General features: G+C 42.0%; 1 protein-coding gene across 3 annotated transcripts in view; it reads right to left on the bottom strand.

The window, feature by feature from the left end:
• Ophn1 (oligophrenin 1) overlaps nucleotides 1–18,557 on the bottom strand; it is a 326,280-nt gene that overhangs the window by 144,350 nt on the left and 163,373 nt on the right. For all 3 annotated transcript variants that reach the window (XM_050119716.1, XM_050119714.1, XM_050119715.1), the window contains 5 exons: nucleotides 16,952–17,062; nucleotides 9,061–9,165; nucleotides 7,448–7,577; nucleotides 5,399–5,499; nucleotides 377–468 (listed from right to left, as the gene is read on the bottom strand). In XM_050119716.1, coding sequence (XP_049975673.1) covers nucleotides 377–468; nucleotides 5,399–5,499; nucleotides 7,448–7,577; nucleotides 9,061–9,165; nucleotides 16,952–17,062 — 539 coding nt within the window. The remainder of the gene's footprint in view (nucleotides 1–376; nucleotides 469–5,398; nucleotides 5,500–7,447; nucleotides 7,578–9,060; nucleotides 9,166–16,951; nucleotides 17,063–18,557) is intronic.

Here is an 18,557-nt window from a genome sequence, read left to right as displayed (position 1 = left end):
AAGAGCATCTTCAAAAGAACAAGCATGATTATTCTGTCAGTTTTGCGGCATTGAGAAAAAAAAACAAATTTTTATATATGTGACAGCAAGTTAAATTCTAGGGGAGATGTTTTCTGCCCAGAGCCAGTGAGGTAAATATGACTGAGGGATATACAGAAATCAAAATCAAAAACAAAACAAACAAACAAAAAACCAGCCCCAAACCTAGTCTAACAGGAACCCCTTGTGAAGGGCAGACTAAGGGGCAGGACTAGCATTGGCCTATATATAAATTGCTCCTGTTCAGCAACAAGAAATCAGAGAGAAAAATACAAGACCCAGCTAAACTCATGGATGGTACACAGTGACCCCATAAATTCCCAGTATCCCAACTTACCTTTCATTAGTTTCTATATCGAAACAGAATCTCTTGTCAATGGACTCTGTCTTTCTTCTCACGCAGTATTTCAATGTTAAGTCCACAGGTCCCTGATATGAAAGAAACAGTAACAGGCATGTATTCAAAATGCACAGAAGTGTCTTCTGTCTCCTGTTGTGTCTTCAGGGTCACTTGGATGGTGTCAAGCAAGACACCAGGAGCAATGTGTTGACTCACTGAGAACCGCTACCTTCAAATCTTACAATAACATGGTAGATGGTGTCTCACCATTCTAAGCATTAAATGGCCACGACTGGGGGAAACCGCTCACGGAGGCCTTCCCAAGCGAGGCAGATCCAATAGGAAGCCCAGGACACATCACCTAAGGGCACTGCAGGAGAAATGGACTGCCCGAACAGCATTAAGTATACACAATAAAATTTTCATGAAGCTTCTGAGAAGGGACGCTGCAGCCGTGGAAGTAGCTATCTGAGATCATCTATAGAATGTATGAGAAAAGTTGAGCATACAAGCTTCCTAATGGATGTGGTAGTGAACGCCTTCAGGATAACAAACACCATAAAAACCATCTCTCTAGAGGTAGGGAAAGAGTGGGGAAATAAGCTCATTTGTTTATTAATCAAAGCAGCATTTTGATATCGGACACATGTGGAATAGTGTGGTTCATAATAGTTCTGTGGAAAAACAAATCTACCAAACCTGTTGGTGGCCACAGACAACCTATCTGATCCGCCATTGTTTATTTCCCTCTATTGTCCCCCAACAGGAACAATGTGACACCGGAAGGGAGGTAATGTTTAGTTAGCACTTACAATGAACCACATACTATACAAGGTATTTTTAATTAATTGATTGCTTATTATTTTCTGCATTTGTTTTACACAAATTTCCCTCACAATAGCCCTGACTTAGAGCAGAATCTGAGCAACAAAATGCCTGAATGTCATGCGAGTTAGTAAGGTCAAAGTAGTATTAAACTAGGAAGCTTAAGATCTGGAGTAGTGCCTTAGTTATGCCATTTACTGGCTATGTGATCCTGGCAAATCAATTTCCCTCTTGAGCCTTAACTTCACAATCTATTAATCACAATAGCACCATAGGCCTACTGCCTCAAAATCAGAAACGCTTCTTAAGCTCCAGACCTGTACCTATGGCACTAGGCCATCCAAACAATACAACTCCTAGGCCAATACCAACTTACTCAAATTCAAAATGGAATTAGATCACAGAGCTGAGATTTATACCAGTTCAGACACTGTGTTATATGCACACACCTGTAATCTCAACACTCCAACCCGTTGGGGAAGAACAAATTCAGGGCTGGTCTGGATTACACGGTGAGATTCGGCCTCAAAATTTAAAGTGTATAAATGAAACTCAGTGTATACATAATTTCAGATCTTGATGCTCTTTGGTTAATTACTGGGTACTTCTCTCGGTGTGTTTGGCCTTTTATTTATTTACTTATTTTTTAGGAAACAAGGCTGCCTGTTTAATTGCATTGAAATATGCTGTCTGAAGTCAGTCAGGGCCCCTGAGCCCAACCAGGGAACCACTGTGCCACCTCAATGAGAGGGTGGGAGCTGGGGTAAGGGTGGTTGGCATTTTGCCCTCCTCACCATGTGTACCTGAGGAGCCCAGAGTACTGTTTCCACTGTGGTCAGCCCAGCCTCTGGCCTTGTGCCGGCCAATCCTTTCTGTTTCCACTAAAAGAACCCAACCCTCCATTAAGCCTTCAGTATGCTGGTCTTATCCTAACACTTGGGGTGTCCTGTGCAAGCTTCTTACAGTGGGTGACACGGTCACGTAGGCACCCTCTCTCTTTAGCCTTCACACCATTCAGCATCAGCAGTGTGACAGCTTAGGACCCTAGACCCCAGCCACGCCGCTCCAGCTGCATCTCAGCCACTACCACGTATTTCATCTCCCACGGGTGTAGAACACTTCACGTACAAACCCTGCTCTTTAATGACTCGATGACAGTGCATGTTCGGTTCTCTCCACCCAAAGTGACTGTTGGTCTGAAGAGGCTGCTACTTGTCCTATAAACCACGCTCAGCTCTCCTCCAACTCTACACATGGCCTGCCCCATGCTTTGTAACTTATGGGAAAATGTCTTATTTCCAGGGCCTCACCTGACTGAGAAAGCTTTAAGGACGTAGATAATGTCTTATTCGTCTATGTATCCCTGGTCCCTAGTAAACAGGGCTCAGAAGAATTTATGAACACAATCATCACCCTTTCTACTTTCCTCATGAGGAAGAGGAGCCCGAGTAACAAGAAATCATTAACTTGTGGTCAAAAGGCAAGTTTACCGCGGAACTAGTTTTAATGTATGGATGGGCTGGGAGGTGGGGCGGCACAAATGTAGACTTCTAGTAAGTGCCCTGCCATGTCACATCACCAGGCCCACAAAGCCAGTTAACTAATTTCAAAACCCATCACTCTTTCTCTTTTCCATTATGTCTAACATGGGAAGATACAATTCTGATAAAATACTGCTTTAAAGGAGACTGGTAAACCGAGCATCATAAGTAAGACCTCACAGTTACTAGGGAACACTGGTAAGTGTCACAGTAAGAAAGAGGGCCAATTGTTTCATCTGTAAATTAGGTTCATGATATATGCTCTACAGTGCCGCTAAGAGAGGGAATAAGGTACACGGTAGCATATATCCTTGGAAGACAGTTAGCATTCAAGAAAAAGTGGTTCTACTACTACTACTAACATCATTGAATCATTTATCTGTTATTTACCTTCCAGAAACACAAAGTACCACTAGAAATGGTGTCAGAAGATTGACAAGAAAAAATTATTTCCAAATACAAACGGAGTGAATTCAGTAACTACTTCTATTCGGTCACTACCTTCTCAATGGGAGCTTGGTTCCTCTTTCCATTCCTTACATTAAAAGCGCTCAGGCTCAGGGCCAGGCATGCATGCCTTTAGTCCCAGCACTCAGGAGGGAGAGGCAGGTGCATCTCTGAGTTCACAGCGGCCTGGTACTGTACACAGTGAGTTCCAGGACAGTCAGGACTACAGAGACTCTGTCTCAGAAAAGAAGAAGCCTGCTTAGGCACATTGTTGGGCTCCCACAGTCGCAGGTTTGCCATAGTCCATTCAATGAAACAAGGGGGAAAGAAAACTTAATTGTTCTCATATGCTAGGAGCACACAAAAGTGGGGTCTACTGATTTTCTCTTTGGCACAGTGCTCTTTGGAACAGGAATGCAAAAAAAAAGTCTAAAAGTTATTACTTTCTCTGAAAAGAGAGTTAATGTCCAGACTCCAGACAATATTCTGTATAGAATAAAAAGTAGAAATAGGAAGTAGCTCAGTTACAAGTAGCACAAAGTCCAGGGTTTACCCCAAATGCCACATAAACTGGTCATAGTGACACACTTGGGTAATTCCAGAATTCAGGAAATGAAACTTGCAGGATAAGGAATTCAGGCTTTACAACAAAATGAGTTAGAAGCCATCCCGGGCTACTGCGAACCCCATCTCAACAACTCCCATGGCCTAACATAAAATGGAAAACCAAAAGACTGCGGCTAGTATTGCTCATAAGCACTCACCACGCAGATCCAACAGACCCGTTCAGCCTGACTGGGGACAGTTTCTGTGCTGCAGCCCAAGATGAATTTGTGGAAACCTACTTACACATTTACCTAAGGGTGTACCCCAGGTTGAACCTACATTTAAGGTACACTAGAAGGCTCTATACTTAAAGACCAAGGCAAAAAGTGGTTTCCAAGAGTCTGCAATCAAAATCAGTCCCCTCGAGTTTTCTACATACAAGCTATACAGGATTGGACATCTACAAAAACGGTTATTAACAGAAACAGGCAGGTTTCTCCAAATTCCTAGCCACCTAAATTGAGTCTTCGAGTGTATACTTAAAGTTTCCAACAATAGGAAAATAGTTAAAAGATGTACACTCACAGCAGGTATGAGAGCAAATGAAAGGGAAAATAAATTGTGTGAAGATCAGTTTGTACCTATAGAATCTGCCATGCATGGAAAGGGGAGTAAACGACCCTCTCCCTGGTAAACTTACCTCGGCACTTTGAAAAGGAGAAGGCTTGAAAAGGACAGAAGAAACATGAACTACTTGCAGAGATTTTAATGTGGTGTGGGTGATTCTAACTTCAGGCAACAGACACATACAGACACGCTCACGCGCGCACACACATACACATAGAGAGAAAGTGAATATAAATATATATATATGTATATATATATATATATAGAGAGAGAGAGAGACAGAGACAGAGAGACAGAGACAGAGAGAGACAGAAAGATACACACATACACACACATATACACACACACTTTTTTCAGTTTTTTGAGACAAGTTTTCTCTGTGTAACAGCCCTGGTTGCCCTGTAACTCATTCTGTGGACTAAGCTGGTCTCAAACTCACAGAGATCCATCTGTTTCTGCCTCCTGAGTGCTAGGAACAAAGGTGTGTGCCACCACCAGCCAACACACACACACACACACACACACACACACACACACACACACACTTTGAATAAAGGCATTCTGGGAATTATATTTTTAAAACTCACTACTTCGAAGCATCATCCACATTTTGGAAAAGTTCTCTGTATAAGCAATGAGCAATTGTAATACTAAAGAGGCTGAAAACATAGAGATGCAATCATAAACCCTGCTGCTAGGACCTGTGTATGATGTAACCCACCTGTTAATACCAGCACTCAGGAGTCTGAGGCAAGAGACTTGCTGCAAGTTCAAGCCATACGTGTGCTACACAATGTGTTCAAGGCCAGCCTGGGTCACAGAAGAAGAGCTTTTCTCAAAACACAAACTAAGTAATAACGAAGGCCTAACCTTAGTCACAGCCAACGTAAACTTGGGCCAAAGAGAACATGTAAAATCCTGGCTTTATGTGACAGTGATAGAATTCATTGTCTGACACTTTGTCATTATATGTTCTTCTCTTGAGATGCACTCACACAAATGGGCCCACAAAGCAGCAGTAACAAGAACTGACCTGCTTAGCACCTGGCTTCTGTTCCATTGGTGTCATGGTGAGTGTCCTGGTCTCTTTCTCATACCGACAGTAGTATTTCACCCAAGATATCCCCAGAGCCCCTACAAAGACAGGAAAGAGAGAGCTAGTAGAGTGTTTCAGCTCCCCAAAGCAGAAGATGTTTACTGTTTTTGTTTTCTTTTTCTCCAGTGATTGAAATTGAACCCAAAGCACCGAGTCCCAGCGTACTGCTTGCTCTTCACAGACAAAGCTCAGATCCATCGCTGCCCCGTGCCTGTACTCTCTACCCACTGTACCCACAGAGATCCTCACCGACTGCTTCCCATCTCCATTCCTGGCTCATTTCAAACCTACTCTCCCTGCAACCGTTCCTAGGAATAGACCCACCTATGCGTCCACAAGCTAGAAAGCCCTGCCAGTGTTCCTCTTTCGGGGAACCTCGCATTGGACGACCACTGGGTTGTAGCCACTCCAACCCTTGCATGTCTCGCCTCCAGCTATCTCAACTTCTCCTATGCCTTTAGCAATGAATTAGTTAAAGGATGTTATCGTTGTCTTGCTTTCCTAATACTTACCACACTTACCAATAAAATACAGATGGACTTTTTCTCCCATCGATCATTTCAAACAGACTTTTCTCATTGCCCCATTTCTGATTCCCTCCTAGCAAAGCTGTCCTCACCATTTCGCTAGAGCGTTCCTTTAAAGTAAATCACACAGGCTTTCCTACTCTCTCCAAGCAACCTAGCCCACCCTCAAGGCCCTGCATAATTTGATCAAACTGACAATTCTGGACTTGTCACTGGGCACCCTCGCCTCTATGTCCCTGTGTCACTGAATTACATTCAGTTCCCAAATACTTAAACGGGCATATAATTTGTACCGTAAACCCAACACGTATTTAAAATGGATTGCATACGACATATATCTTAGAATGAATAATTTCATCAGGACAACACGGGCTATCCTTGAGAAACAAAGACCTGAGCACGAAGCCTGTTCTCTAACACGCCTGCGCCTCTACTCATACTGCAGCACACACCTGGAGTTCTCTACCAACGCCTATCCATTCTCTTTATACCTGCCCCACTCTCGGTGCACGTTCACGCTCTAGCTCGAACATCACTTCCTCAGAGAAGCTCTTAGATGCCCCAAAGAGGGTGCTCAAAATGTCTTGTGAATATACTTTCCTATCTCTCCTATCAGTCTGAGAAATGCTTTGAGATTAAAAAAAAAAAAAAAAGAAACAAAACATGTTACCTCTCTGTGTGTTTTTTTGTTTTGTTTTGTTTTGTTTTGTTTTTGTACTCTCAATGTGTTACATGGCATTATGGCATTTGGCAGAAACGATGCTCGGTGAGCATTCATTCACCTGAACGGCAGCCATTTGACAAGACAGAAAACTGAGGCGCAGAAGCACCGTACAGTGCGTAGCAGAGGTTCTCAACTATGGGCAACTTTACTGCACTGTAGACTGCTTAGGTGGTCGTGTATGGAGAGTCCTTCGAACACAAAGCGATGAGCAAACTAGGGTGCTGCTCACCACTTTACACTGGACAGACCCTGAGAGTGGTAGGTAGGATAGGATACGCTGTAAAGAGTATCAGTTTTGGCACAGGATACACCTGAACTGGATCATAGATAGAGTGCCTGATCTAAGCCTCAGTGGTCTCTGGTGTAAAATGAACAGAATTTGGAATCAAAGATGAAATGGTGTGAGATCTGTAGAGCACTGCACATAGCATATGCAAGAATATGATCTTTCTGCCTTCTTGGCCCTACCTGTTTGACCCAAACAAAGTTCACTGTACACAATGAACATTCCTCATCTTGAATCTCAGAGGAAAAACTCCAGATCTTACTACTCTAGAGTCACGGCAACCCTAACTCCCCTTCAAGTTTCTCCCTTTTGTATTTCTTCTGATCCCACCCTGCCCTCCAAGGTGTTGTATCTGACATGAATCTACGGAGACAGGGGTCCCCAGCCTTCAGAAAGGCAAAGAGGCAAGCCAACTGGAGCCCAGGGGATGGCCCTGCATGCCCACACACATTTCTCCTGGGTATAGAGATAGCCTTCGATGGTTGGCTGTCCTGGAAGTTTGCATGTCTGAGGAGCTTCTTTCATCCTTTTCTTAAGTTCCTCCATCTCTTCTCGGGTGCTGGAGAAATGATTTCTGGTCTGTCAAGACATCATTACAATCGTTATCAGCATTGTCACCAACCAGACTGCGTATTTATAGGTCAGAGATACAGTACAGAGAGTTCTCTGCTCACAGCATGTGCTAAAACATACAGAAGGCTGCTGAATGGTAGTAACTAGAAAAGAATTCTAGAGTTTAATGAATGGTATTACGAACTAGAAAGGGCACAAAAACACGAATACCACAAGGAGCAAGAGGTTTGACCCAATGAGTTAATTCAAGCTTCAAGTAAATAAGGAACATTAAAATTCTGAGATTAGACTGCCCTTTCTTTACAATAAGGGCAACTAGGGAGAAAGTTCCCAAAGACAACATTACCATGGCAACTTCTCTATGTTAGTGAAGGAGACAGGGACGGCACCGGTTGGCCCCAGCTGTCAACGGTACTAACAATGAGTCAGCCATGAGTACACATGCAAACGCTTGGTATTAGCTCACATTTGTCAAGTGACACATGGCAGAGGAGTCAACTTGATTGTAGAAAGATTTGGTAAGTCAGCAGAAAATAGGTGCTCTCACGTTCGGGTAAAGGAGAGGACCCAGAAGGAAGGAATAGATGCAGAAAGAAAAAAGTAGGTAAAACTGTACGTCCCAGTCCCCCTAAGCAAGCATCTTATCAGCAGTTTTGAGTTGGAAAACACACCTATGAAGTCATGCACTGTAGCACTCTGTCCAATGTCCTGATTTTGGTGATCCCTTCCCTGACTACCAATTGCTGCATTCTCTATGCCCTTTCAATATGTTGCTCTGATTCCATGTAGCAACAAATACTGAGGGATTATGATTTATCTGTGACTATATCTCTACTAGAAGCACATATATGATCCTCTAAGACAGGCAAACCTTGACGCCTCTTTCAGGGATGCGAGAGACTGCTACATTGTGTTACACAGGGTACTTTTTATGGTATTCATAAATACTCATCAATGTGGGCTGTGATAAAACGAGTAAATTCTCATGTCCCGATACATAAAAATGTGGTGTCTGTGCTCATTTATAGAGCTAGCATGCACAACAAGATGGAGAAGTCCTTGAAAATTCACGTGTATAATTGTACTAAGTAATGGGGGAAGGAAGAAGATAATCATGGGCAGTCATAATGATAAAGCCCACAACAAGTGTCTTAACTGACTCGGGAGTTAGCTTAAGGACTAAGCCTTATATTAAATACACCTACAGCGGGATTCTGATCTGCGAGAGATACAGAAAAGTACCAACACTTAATAAATCCCAGCAAACAGAGGCATTCCTGATTAGAAGATAGGTGTGAACGGCAGGAAGTCTCAAAGAGAGGAAGAGTCAAACCTGCAAAAGCAAGAACGCGCCACTATGCTACCACGTTCGTGCTCTACAGCACTTTGTCCCGGCAAATGGGCAGCGGTGCAACAACCTGTAATTCCAACGTTAAGACGCCTGGGGCCCCCTCGGAAAGCCAGGTGAAGACATCCAGACGCAACTCACATTCTGTAAACTGAGCTGCAGCTGCTGTTTGTACGGGAGGAAATCCTGTGTGAGCTCCACAGTCAAGCTGTTGGAAATGAAGAGGCTGTGGAGAAAGGCCAAGACCTGGGAGAAACAGACAAAAAAGCCACCTTTAGAAACTTACCGTTATCTGTCACCAGCACTCCCTGCCTGGGAAGGGAGGAACCACGAAGTCAGGGAAGACACCCCAGGGTGGGTACCGAGCACACTGTTAGGAGCAGTGAGGGTGGCACAAGCAGGGACACACTTGAGAACTCTCATCTTAGGTTGAATACTTCAGCTGTCTTTGGTCTCAGAAAGGAACTAGCAAATCCAGGTCTTTTTAGATTACACACAAAGCCACTCTGGAATTAGATACTACAGGGACTAACCACATCTCTTCTCTAAACTGGTACAGTATCTCTCACCAAAAGATATCACATCTAAAACTGAAAACGTTCTAGGACAGATGTGATGCCAAAAATGGAAACTTTATACCTGACCTCATGTGCTAAGTCTCAGGCATACTGTAGAAAATGTAAACCCACTAAAAATACTGCATTAAATCTTTGTGTTATGAGTATAAGGGGTTTAAGAAACATAAACAGACTTTGTGTTTAAACTAGGAATTCATTTACGATATTTCATTATTTGAATGCAAATATTTCAAAATATTTTTTGAAAATCTCAACCACTTCTGGGTCAAGCATTTTGGGTAACAGATAATATATGAGTGTATGTATGTATGTATGTATGTATATACATAAAAACAACATAACAGACACATACATACACATACATTAGTGACAAGTATGTGGTAGAGAGATCCGTCCACCACATTCAGGCTTATATCCATAATGTTTCCTGTTTCTCTCCCAAATTTCATCTCAAGAAATGATATCATCACTCAACAGTCAGTGAAACCAGGAACTAAAGAGTAAGCCCTGATCTCTATTTAACTCACTTTTAAGTCCAATTCAACAGTTTTTGCTAGTGTTTCCTCCAAAATGCCATTTCAAATGCTAGAGATAGAACCTAGGCCCTTGTATATGCTAGGCAAGCATTCTGCCTCTGAGTTATATCCCTAACCCTCCAAACTATTTTTTCTAACCCAGCTATCCTTTACGGTTTCTACTTCCACCACACCAACTCAAGCGAATGCGTCTTCTTGCCTAGATCACTATAGTATTTTCTCGTTTAATTTGAGTGTGTCTAGCTTTGAATCACAGACAGACCTCAAACTCATGATTCTCCTGCCTTTCCTCCCTCCTGGTATGGATATGACAAGTGTGTGTCACCTCACCAAGTCTACAATCGCTTCTCAACTGCTATCCTCGACCCCTGTCGTGTCATTCTCCACACAACAAAATTGTCCCCTGTCAGGTCATACTTAATAGCCTTTAGTGGCTTTCCATGATGCTTAGGCTAACATCCAAATCAAATCCTATGCCAAGGGGCCCTATACCTTTCAGTTAGAACACACTTTCTGCAACCCCCCTTTTCTACTACCAGTATCTGAAGTCAGACACTTTCTTTCCATCTTTTGAGACCGTCTAAGCATTCTTTTCTCACTATCAGGAAGGCACGCTGGATTTTGTCAAAGGCCTTTTCTGCATCTATTGAGAAGATAATGTGCTTTTTATCTTGAAGTCCATTTACATGATTTATTACATTATTAGCATCATATGGTGAACCAACCCTGCATCTGTGGAATAAAGCCAACGTGGTCACATGAATGTCTAACACAGTGCCTGGACTACAACAAAATAAAGAAGAGAGAATTAAAAAATTTGGGCAATAACACCAGTATCCTCAGTCGCACATTCTCAAGTGCCATATATGTAGGCACATGCACACGCAAAACTACACATCATAGCCGGCCAGTGGTGGCACATGCCTTTAATCCCAGCACTCAGGAGGCAGAGGTAGTGAGTTCGAGTCCAGCCTGGTCTACAGAGTGAGTTCCAGGACAGGTTCCAAAGCTACAGAGAAACTCTGTCTTGAAAAACAAAAAAAAAAAATATGTGTACATTATAAACATAAAAAGGGATATATTACATATGCAAACAATTTGGAGGGGGAAATACTATATAACCAATGCAGATTATTTTTATATTAGGGGATTTTTGATCATCCTATGCACTATTTTATACTTTTCTGTGATGAATGCACCTAGAAATAAAAACATTTATCAAAAGTCAGCATATTTTCAAATAAAAATACACTAAAATACACTAAATGCTGTAATAAATTAAAGGGCATTTAGTAGCAACAATGATACAAGGCAGATATAAAAATAGTAGAACAGGAAGTGCTTAAATGTTAAGTGCCATGGGTTTGCAGCACAGGCTGAATAGATGATAGTTTTTAAAAACTTTCTGAAAGCATAAGAGGAAGAAAGCCAGAAAGTCCAAGCCCACATGTATTCACAGCAGGAAAACATAAGACTTTCAAAGAAGATCTAGAAGAATATTTCTTACATTGCTTTTTTAAAATTGAAACAGGAATACTTCCAAATTCCTTTTTTAAAAAGCCAGTATTATTTAATAGCAAAACCAGGTAAACACATACATACACACACCAAAAAAAAATTTACAGGTCAATATCCCTGACAAATATAGATGCAAAAATCTTCAATAAAACATTTGCAAACTGTATTTAGGCACATATCAAAAAAAAATATCCATCATGACCAAGTAGCTTTAGCCCAGAGATGCAGGGTTAGTTCAACAAAGTAAGCCAATAAATTTAACAAATCATATAAATGAACTTAAAGACAAAATTCCCATGATCATCTCAACAGACAAAGCAAGTCTTTGACAAAATCCAATATGTCTTCATGAAAAAAGCCCTAGAGAGAGTAGAACTGGAAGCAACCATTCTCAACATAATAAAGGTGTATATGACAGACCTACAGCCAACACTATCCAAGATGGAGAGAAAGTCAAAGACAACTTCATGAAAATCAGAATGAAAGCAGTGCAGTGGTGGTGCAGTCTTTAATCCCAGCACTCAGGAGGCAGAGGCAGGCAGATCTCTGTGAGTTCAAGGCCCGCCTGGTCTACGGAGCAAGTTCCAGGACGGTCAGGGCTACATATAGAAACCCTGTCTCAAAAGAAACAAATAATAATAATAATCAGAAATAAGACAGGGCTGTCCACTGTCTCCATGACTCTCCAATATACTACTCAAAACACTAGCTGGAACAATAAGAGAAGGAAATTAAAGGAAAAAAACAGTAAAAGAAGTTGAATTTGCCCCATTTGTAGATGATATATTATTCATGAGAGATTATAAAAGTTCCTCTAGAAAACTGGAAATAAGCAACAATTTCAGCCAAGTGGCAGGATCACTTAGAAAACTCAGTAACAACCTCATATATCAACAGCGAACACACTGAGAGACCATGAACACATTTCTACACAAGACAGCTTCAAGAAATGCCTAGGACTTAACCAGCTAGGAAAAAAAAATACCTCTACAATGAAAAACTTTCAAATTGAAAGAAAGAGATTGAGAAAAACACTAGAAAACTGAAACACCTTCCATGCTCATGGGTTGGTAGAATATAATTGTGAAAATGATTATTCTACCAAAACAATTTACGGATTCAGTGCCGTTCCAATCAAAGTGCCATGTTCATCGAAGAAATGGAAAAAAAAATCCTAAAATTCATATGGAACTAGCCAAAGAAATCCTGCATAAAAAGAAAACCGAGTAATGGGAACAGCACTCCCAGGCTCACAACTGCCAGGCTGGCTCACCCACACCTGTGCCAATGGAGTTGGCCCTACTGTGCTGCCCACAGGAGGTGTAGGGTCGGCTGTCTGCCCTGAGCTGTTGCAGTTGATGGCGGGCAGGGGTGGGTGAGCCAGTTCCAATGTTGTGAGCATGGGAGAGCTGTCTCCATTGCTCGTCTGTCATGCAGCAGCACGGGCGGGGTAGAGAGACATCCCTTTCCCAGCCCACCTCTGTCTGCCCATCAATGCCTGAGGCAGACGGAACAGATAGCCCTGGATTCGTAAGAGTAGAGAGCTGTCCCTGCCCACTCCTCAGCTACTGTACTAGGGAACTCTGGGCCCTATGTTTCCCCTGGGCAACACAGTAAGTAGAGCTGGCCCTGAAGGTGTAGGTGTGGAAGAACTGACTCTGAGGATGTGAAAGCAGGGGAACTGGCCCCGCCCCTAGCTCATTGCTGCAAGGGGTGAACTAGCCAAGGCAATGCGGGAGGGCGCACCCTGCTGGAAGCACAAGAGAAAGCTGACAGGCTGACCAAGCCTGCAACTACCAAGGCCCAGAACCAGGGTTATGTGTTGTCCCGCCCCAACATGCACCTCATCTGTCATCTGCTGGAGCGTGTAAAGGGATTGGTCCTGTAGATCCAAAGCTGCGGGACCTCCACAACACAGGGCAGCCGCAGGATAACCAAGAGGTGTTCCAGTGAGGGCCCAAAATAGTGTAGCAAAAACCAGAAGCCTCCCGGACTCTGTGTAATGAATACTTGCAAGTAAAGTACATGGATAAAGGGGTTACTGTATAACTCAGTGGGTTACACTACAACTTCCATAATGAGACTGATTTTTTTTTCTTCTTTTCTTTTTTTCTTCTTTTTTCTCTTAAAATTTATTTTATTTGAAGGGGGGGTGCAAGGGCACAGGGTGGATACAAAGGGATGGGAAAATGAATGGGATGGAGATGCATGATGGGAAAGACACAAGAAATAAATAAAAAAGAAAGAAAAGAAAAATGTCCGTGGGATTCACAGTCTAGATCTCAAAATTTATTATAGGGCTACAGCAATAAAAACAGCATGGTAGTTGCACAGAGCCAGACTTAAAGAACAATGAGTCAAAACAGAAAACTCCAACATTAGTAAATGTAACTACAGTCATCTAATATTTGACAACGATGCCAAAAATCTTTGCAGAAAAGATGGTATCTAGCCAGGCAGTGGTGGCGCACGCCTTTAATCCCAGCACTCGGGAGGCAGAGGCAGGCAGATCTCTGTGAGTTCGAGGCCAGCCTGGTCTACAAGAGCTAGTTCCAGAACAGGAACCAAAAGGCTACGGAGAAACCCTGTCTCGAAAATCCAAAAAAAAAAAAAGAAAAGAAAAGAAAGAAAAAGAAAGAAAGAAAGAAAGAAAGAAAGAAAGAAAGAAAGAAAGGATGGTGTCTTTAGCATCTAGGGCGGGAAAACTGGATGTCTACAAGTAGAAGAATAAAATGAGGCCTACGCCTATCAACCCGTACTAAATTGACTCCAAATGAATTGAGTAGCTTAGTGTAAAGCCTGAAACTGCTAGAAGAAAACAGAGACAGGATGCTACGAGACTGGGGTATAGGAAAGGACTTTCTGAACAGGACTCCCTTTGCTCAGGATTTAGGCCAACAATTGACAAGTGGAACTTCAGAAAACTAAAACCTTTGTGCACAGCTAAGGAATAAATCTATTGAGTGGAAAAGAAGTCCAAAGAGAAGCAATATCTATAATATATATTTTAAAAATTAAAAAAAGGCAAGGAAACAAGCAACCAAAACTGTTTTTAAAAAATGGGCTACAGAACTGAACAAAGAGCCGCGCAGTGGTGGCACATGCCTTTAATCCTAGCACTCTGGAGGCAGAGGGAGGTGGATCTCTGTGAGTTCGAGGCCAGTTCAAGGCCAGCCTGGTCTACAAGAGCTAGTTCCAGGACAGGCTCCAAAGCCACAGAGAAACCCTGTCTTGTAAAACCAAAACCAAAACCAAAAAAATTAAAAAAATGAACAGAGTGCACAGAAGTGGAAATAAAAATGGCAAAAAAATAAAAACCTCAAACATGCTCATTATCTTTAGCAATTAGAGAAATATAAATTAAAATGACATTGACATTTCATCTCATCCCACCCAGAATGGCCAAGATGCACAAAACAGCCACAACAAATGCTGGTAAGGATATGGGGGAAGGGGACCCCTCATTCACTGTTGGCATTGGAAACTGGTGCTGTCACTCTGAAAACCTGTGTGGAGAATTCTCAAGAAGCTACAGTCGACTCTATGACCTACTTGTGATCCACCCGAAGGCTTCCTCCTCCTACTCTCCAATGAGCATTACTGCTCTATGCACGATAGCCAAGCAATGAAAACACTCTAAATGCCCTTTAATTTAGGAATAGATCACGAAAACATGGTGCTTATACATCATGAAGTATTATTCAGATGTAAAGAAAACTAAAATCATGAGAGTTGCTGATAAGTGGCCAAAACAGGAAATATTATATTGAGTGGGGTAACTCAGACCCTAACCCCAAGTCTTCAGAAGTGAGTCTATAAACCAGAGTAACTACAAACAGCAGAAAAGTAAAAGGAGACCATGGCAGGGGACGGGTTGAGCAGGAGTTCTAGACAAGAAAATTGTAGGGTACAGTGGCTCGAAGAGGGAAAATGAGTAGGTGAGACTTACTTAAGGAGGAAGGAAGAATGGGAACACGAAGGGAGGGGGAGGGAAGAGGGATAAATAACACTAAAGATATTTAGAAAATCAGTAGGGGAAATCAAATTTTAATAGCTCCTTAAAATTAGATTTTGTGTGTATGTGTGCCTGTGTGTGTGCACATGTCTGTGTGTGTACACAAAGAGAAACATGTCATTTGAGTGAAGCTACATCAATTGCGGTGATAATACTCCCCCTAAAAGAATACACACTACCTAATAAAAACCCAGTGCCAGGCACATGAAACCTACTTTTAAGTTGTTGGTTATGGGAATCTAAGAGACCCTCCAAAAACAACAGAGGTTATTGCCATTGTCTTTGGTAACTTTCAGACTTGAAGATAAGACCTGATTGCTGAAGACACCACACATTTCAGATGAAGGATTTGGAGGAACTCATCTGGATCTGACCTGAAAATTCTTCACTGAGGATTAGCCCTCAGGGTTTCAGAAGGAGCCATGCAAGCTGCCAAGGGAGGAAAGTAATCAAGTCCCATCCAGCTATAATGGCAATTAATAACAATGCTGACCACTGTGGCAAGATAGCCTGAAAGGTACAGTAGCGGCCCTTACATCCGCAGGCAACAGTCACCTAAATGGATTTAAGGTCCACCTAACAGGAGGGAATCCATATCTGGCACTTATCAGTTAGCCAGCTACCTATGGCTGGTCAGACCATGATACATAGAGAACTTGCTCCTGCCACTAACCCAGCATAATCTGTAACTCTTTCTAAATACTCGTCCTTCTGTCCAGAGATAAGTGGAGCTCTCACCCGTCATTCGATAAGCTTATTTTTGAAGCAGATGAAGAACACTACAGAAAGCCATAACTATTCAAACTGCAGAAATAAACTGATAGTAGAGTTTCTGCCTCCAATCAATACACTTAGAACACAACCCCCACCCTCAAGTCCCTGGGGACATCACAGAAAATGGGACAGAAATATTGTTAAGAGCCAGGACAGTTGATGCAAGATAGCACAAAGTCTTTTCTTAAAAAAAAAAAAAAAAAGCAGGGTGATGGGAGTGAGTTTGGGAGGAGTTAAGTGAAGGAATTGGGTGAATAAGATCAAGACACATTGTACAAAATTCTCTACAAACTAATAAAATATTACTTTTAAAGGAAAAAATAAAGTGTGACATAGAAATGGGGAAGGGACTGAATCAGGAAAAAAGAAATATCATAAATGGAGAGCAAAAGAATGTGAACATGGTAAGGAAAAGCGTGAACACTTCTGAAAGAGCAAGAGAAATCTAAGTGTGTGTGCTGACGTTCTTGACATGTATCTTGACACGTATCTGAGCATGGACTGGCGTCTTCATTCCTTAAGCTTCCACTTTTATGACCACAGTTCTGCACATTCAGTTGAGGATTTGGGAAACACATGTTTTATAATACTAACCAACAGATAGAACTTACTGGCTCCACAATATTGAACTTCTTGGATTCTTGAACTTCCTGGATTTGGTAGACATAGTCAAGGGAGGACTCGAAGAAACTGTGCCTTTCCTTATCCACTTGGAGGTCTGCCTGTAGAAAGAGGGCAACAAATGTCACAAGTGGGCATGGTCAAATTTTTGAAAGTCAGGAATGTTAAAGAGGCATTGAGTGACCTGCAAATATCCTATTTCGATTGTTTTCTTTATTTCTACTGTATTTTACAGAGATGGAATATGAAGCCAAGAGATTAAAGACTAAATGCTTTCTATTTCTAGTCTAGCATGGAGGAAGCTTGGGGGTCATCAAACTGATTTTCAGATCAAGGAAAAAGCTGACCTACTTGAAGAACCTTTCTCCTTAAATCCAACAGTAAAGTCATGGGGATAAGGGCTGCCTCCAAAACTAGACTATAGGTGTATGGAGAGCATCGGAACTCAGGAGAACAGACACTGGGGGTGAACAGTGCTCAAGACTGGGGCACCACTGCTCTCACAAAAGAAATACTACCCAGTTTAAGAATAAGATGCTAAGAAAACACAAAGACAAAGCAAGGGCTCCAAAGGAACGACAGCAACAGCAAACTAAGCCCAACTTAAGTCCTAGCCAAACAAGCACGAAAGCTCGCACTGAGCGCTTACATCCGTTTCTTTATCCAAACATCCTCTCTGCCTTTTAAGCAGGAAAAGTTTTAAAAAAAAGCCACGATCCAAAGCAAGTGAACAAGCATCAGAAACTAACGAAGAGAAGGCAGAGGCTGCAGAACGATGAGACCACGGACTGTAAGCATCTACGGTGAAATGAAAAGGGCGCTAATGGAAAAAGAGAGCAACACACAGCAACAGATGTGTGCTATTAGAAGATGAAACTGCAGCATGGAGTCAAAGGGAATGCCAGAAATCGAAAAGCCTAGAACAGAAATGAAGCATACTTTATTGGGATCACCACCAGTATGAACAAGGGAGAGGAAAGAATAAGTCTGGGCCTGGAGAGATTGCTCAAAAGCATACCACCCACCTAGCAGGTACGGGGCTCCGAGAGTCCGGACAACACAGGGGGGAAAAAGAATCACTGAGATTGAATGTACATCCACACAAAAGTCAAAACAAAGAGAGTAAACAACATAAAATAAAACATCTGAGAACTGCTAGATAGATGTGTACCATATGTGTACTCAGAATACAAATGACGGAAGAAAAAGAATGGAACAGAGAAACATTTTCAATGATAGTAACTGGGGATTTTACAAAATGAAGGAAGTACTGTATTAGCCAGCTACATACACGGCTCCTATGTAGACACCCAAATGACTCTAAGTTGGCATCCTACAGAAATAATTGCACATCCATGTTTATTTTTCCATGATTTATAATAGCCATGATATGGAAGCAGCCTAGATGTCCATCAACAGATGAACAGATACAGAAAATTAGATGCAAAAACACAACTGAATTTCATTTAGCACTAAAGAAAAATAAAGTCATGTAATTTTGAGGATTGGAAATCTGCAGGTTTAGTGAAATAAGACAAAGTCATAAAAAATACCACATCATTCCTCTCTCTCAGTATCTGGACTTATGTGTATCTG

Source organism: Alexandromys fortis, unplaced genomic scaffold (genome assembly GCF_014885135.2).
Source record: "Alexandromys fortis isolate MF-2015 unplaced genomic scaffold, M_Fortis_MF-2015_v1.1 scaffold_155, whole genome shotgun sequence".
Taxonomy (NCBI): domain Eukaryota; kingdom Metazoa; phylum Chordata; class Mammalia; order Rodentia; family Cricetidae; genus Alexandromys; species Alexandromys fortis.
This window is presented reverse-complemented; position numbering and strand designations above follow the sequence as displayed.